At 32.8% G+C, this 2,500-nt stretch overlaps 1 protein-coding gene across 2 annotated transcripts in view; it reads left to right on the top strand.

Moving 5' to 3' along the window:
- The first annotated feature begins 1,260 nt into the window (after window positions 1–1,260).
- Window positions 1,261–2,500, top strand: part of LOC137630388 (mitogen-activated protein kinase kinase kinase 12-like) — a 25,852-nt gene continuing 24,612 nt past the window's right edge. For both annotated transcript variants that reach the window (XM_068361838.1, XM_068361837.1), the window contains exon 1: window positions 1,261–1,417. In XM_068361838.1, coding sequence (XP_068217939.1) covers window positions 1,386–1,417 — 32 coding nt within the window. In that variant the 5' untranslated portion in view covers window positions 1,261–1,385. The remainder of the gene's footprint in view (window positions 1,418–2,500) is intronic.

The raw sequence follows: 2,500 nt of genomic DNA, 5'->3' as shown, positions 1-2,500 counted from the left end.
AATTAAATGATGTGCTTGAATAAGGTTTTACAAAGACAAATACAAAAATGTGTTGACTTGTGAAGAGAAAGTAGACTTATCATATTGTGTTTTTTTATCGTGTTGTAATTCATTTGAAAATTTGCTTTTCAGAAACGTAAAACGTCTAAGAGAACACTAAAATGAGATAATTGTTATGAATTTTCTTAAGTTCATGAACTAGAAGAATTTGTTACCAAAACACTGAGCGAAACATTGTCTAAAGTGCACAGTTACTCTTGTCAACAAGAACACAGCCTTAGTAGAAAAGGAAGTAAACATGAGACTTGCAAGATCATCGCTTTCTTTCCTGGAATCAACACGGGTTGTTCCTGGAAATGCGTGCTGGAACTCGGTAGTTGCCGGTCAAGTTCAGGGACGCTGAGATCGTACCTAACCCTAACCCACCCCCTCCCTTCCTCCCCCCCTTTTGCTCAGTCTCGTACAAAATTGCGCACGTACAATTGATTTATCATGGATCCCCTTCCTGGTGAAAGAACCCTGGAATCTCGCGTAGACATCCAGCGATCCTCCAGATTATGTCATAAAATCGTTTTTGCTCAGATTTCCAAGTGTATCGAGGGAGAATCACAGTGGAATGGTGCCAATACGGATGTAAACACTAGACCTATTCTGGCTTGAAATAATGAAATTGTGTGTTTATGCCTAAGGAAATTATTGAAGATGGATAATGATTGCTATTGTAGCTTCGTCATAGTGATGTAAACACTAGACCTATTTTGGCTTGAAATAATGAAATTGTGTGTTTATGCCTAAGGAAATTATTGAAGAAGATGGATAATGATTGCTATTGTAGCTTTGTCATAGTGATGTAAACACTAGACCTATTCTGGCTTGAAATCTTTAATGCAATTGTGTGTTTAAACCTAAGGAAATTATTGAAGAAGATGGATAATGATTGCTATTGTAGCTTTGTCATTGTGATGTAAACACTAGACCTATTTTGGCTTGAAACCTTTAATGAAATTGTCTGTTTATGCCTAAGGAAATTATTGAAGATGATAATGATTGCTACTGTAGCTTTGTCATAGTGATGTAAACACTAGACCTATTCTGGCTTGAAATAATGAAATTGTGTGTTTATGCCTAAGGAAATTATTGAAGAAGATGGATAATGATTGCTACTGTAGCTTTGTCATAGTGCGGTAAAAGGGCAAAGACAAAGCCGCTATTATCTTTTTCTCATTTGTGGGAAGCCATAGTGTGTTCTTACAACTGGATAATGAAGTGGCCTGATACTGGGTTCTGAAATTGTACAAGAGCTTCTTATGGGTGGTGTGCTCAGGTTGAAAGTGACAGTTTAACAACATTAATTTTGACGAGGAAAGGAAAATCAGTCAGTGAAAATGGATTTTATTTTGCGTAGACGCCACAAGAGGTAAGTTTGAAAAAAAAAATGCGCAAAGGAAGTTGTTTTATTGAGTCTAATATCTATATCTTAAGTGGGTCATGAAGTGTCCAAACTTAATGTTGGACACCCTTATTTTATATATATATATATATATATATATATATATATATATATATATATATATATATATATACATTGTTTGGGTATAGTTTTTATCTAAGACAATATATATCAAATGATAAATTTAGCACTTGTGGCATCAACTATTTTTAGATAACATTTTTCTAGTTTTATGTAACTTGTTTTTATTTATGGATAGAATTTTGGAGGAAAATAGTTCTTGCGGGGAATATCCTCACATTGTTATATTTATTTCTATTTTTTAGGTATTTTAATGCACATTTTTTTATTTTTATTTCTATTTTTTAGGTATTTTAATGCACATTTTTTTATTTTTATTTCTATTTTTTAGGTATTTTAATGAATTTAGAATTCTTAATTTTCTTTTGTATTAGTTCACTGCGATTACATAAGGGTAAGAATCTCAACACTTAAAATTTTTACCGTGAAAAAAAAAAATTACGGAAAAAATTCTGGCATAAATGTTCCCTGGCATTTACTGTTTTAAAAACGGAATGATATTGCGGTCACCGACCAGTGAAAAATAGTGACAAAGTATGGCACATGTACGGTTATTATTATTATTATTATTATTATTATTATTACTATCCAAGCTACAACCCTAGCTGGAAAAGCAAGATGCTATAAGCCCAGGGGCTCCAACAGGGAAAAATAGCCTAGTGAGGAAAGGAAATAAGGAAATAAATAAATGAAGAGAACAAATTAACAATAAATCATTCTAAAAAAGGCAACAACGTCAAAACAGACATGTCATATAATAAACTATCAACAACATCAAAAACAAATATGTCATAAATAAACTATAAAAAAGACTATGTCCGCCTGGTCAACAAAAAAGCATTTGCTCCAACTTTGAACTTTTGAAGTTCTACTGATTCAACCACTCGATTAGGAAGATCATTCCACAACTTGCCTGTATTTTACTGAAATACCGCTGAGAACAGTATATTTTTACGAAGAAGTTCCGAT

The sequence above is a fragment of the Palaemon carinicauda genome, chromosome 38 (assembly GCF_036898095.1).
Source record: "Palaemon carinicauda isolate YSFRI2023 chromosome 38, ASM3689809v2, whole genome shotgun sequence".
NCBI classification, from domain to species: Eukaryota; Metazoa; Arthropoda; class Malacostraca; order Decapoda; family Palaemonidae; genus Palaemon; species Palaemon carinicauda.
The sequence above is the reverse complement of the archived record's forward strand: the minus strand, read 5'-3'. Positions and strand labels throughout refer to the sequence as shown.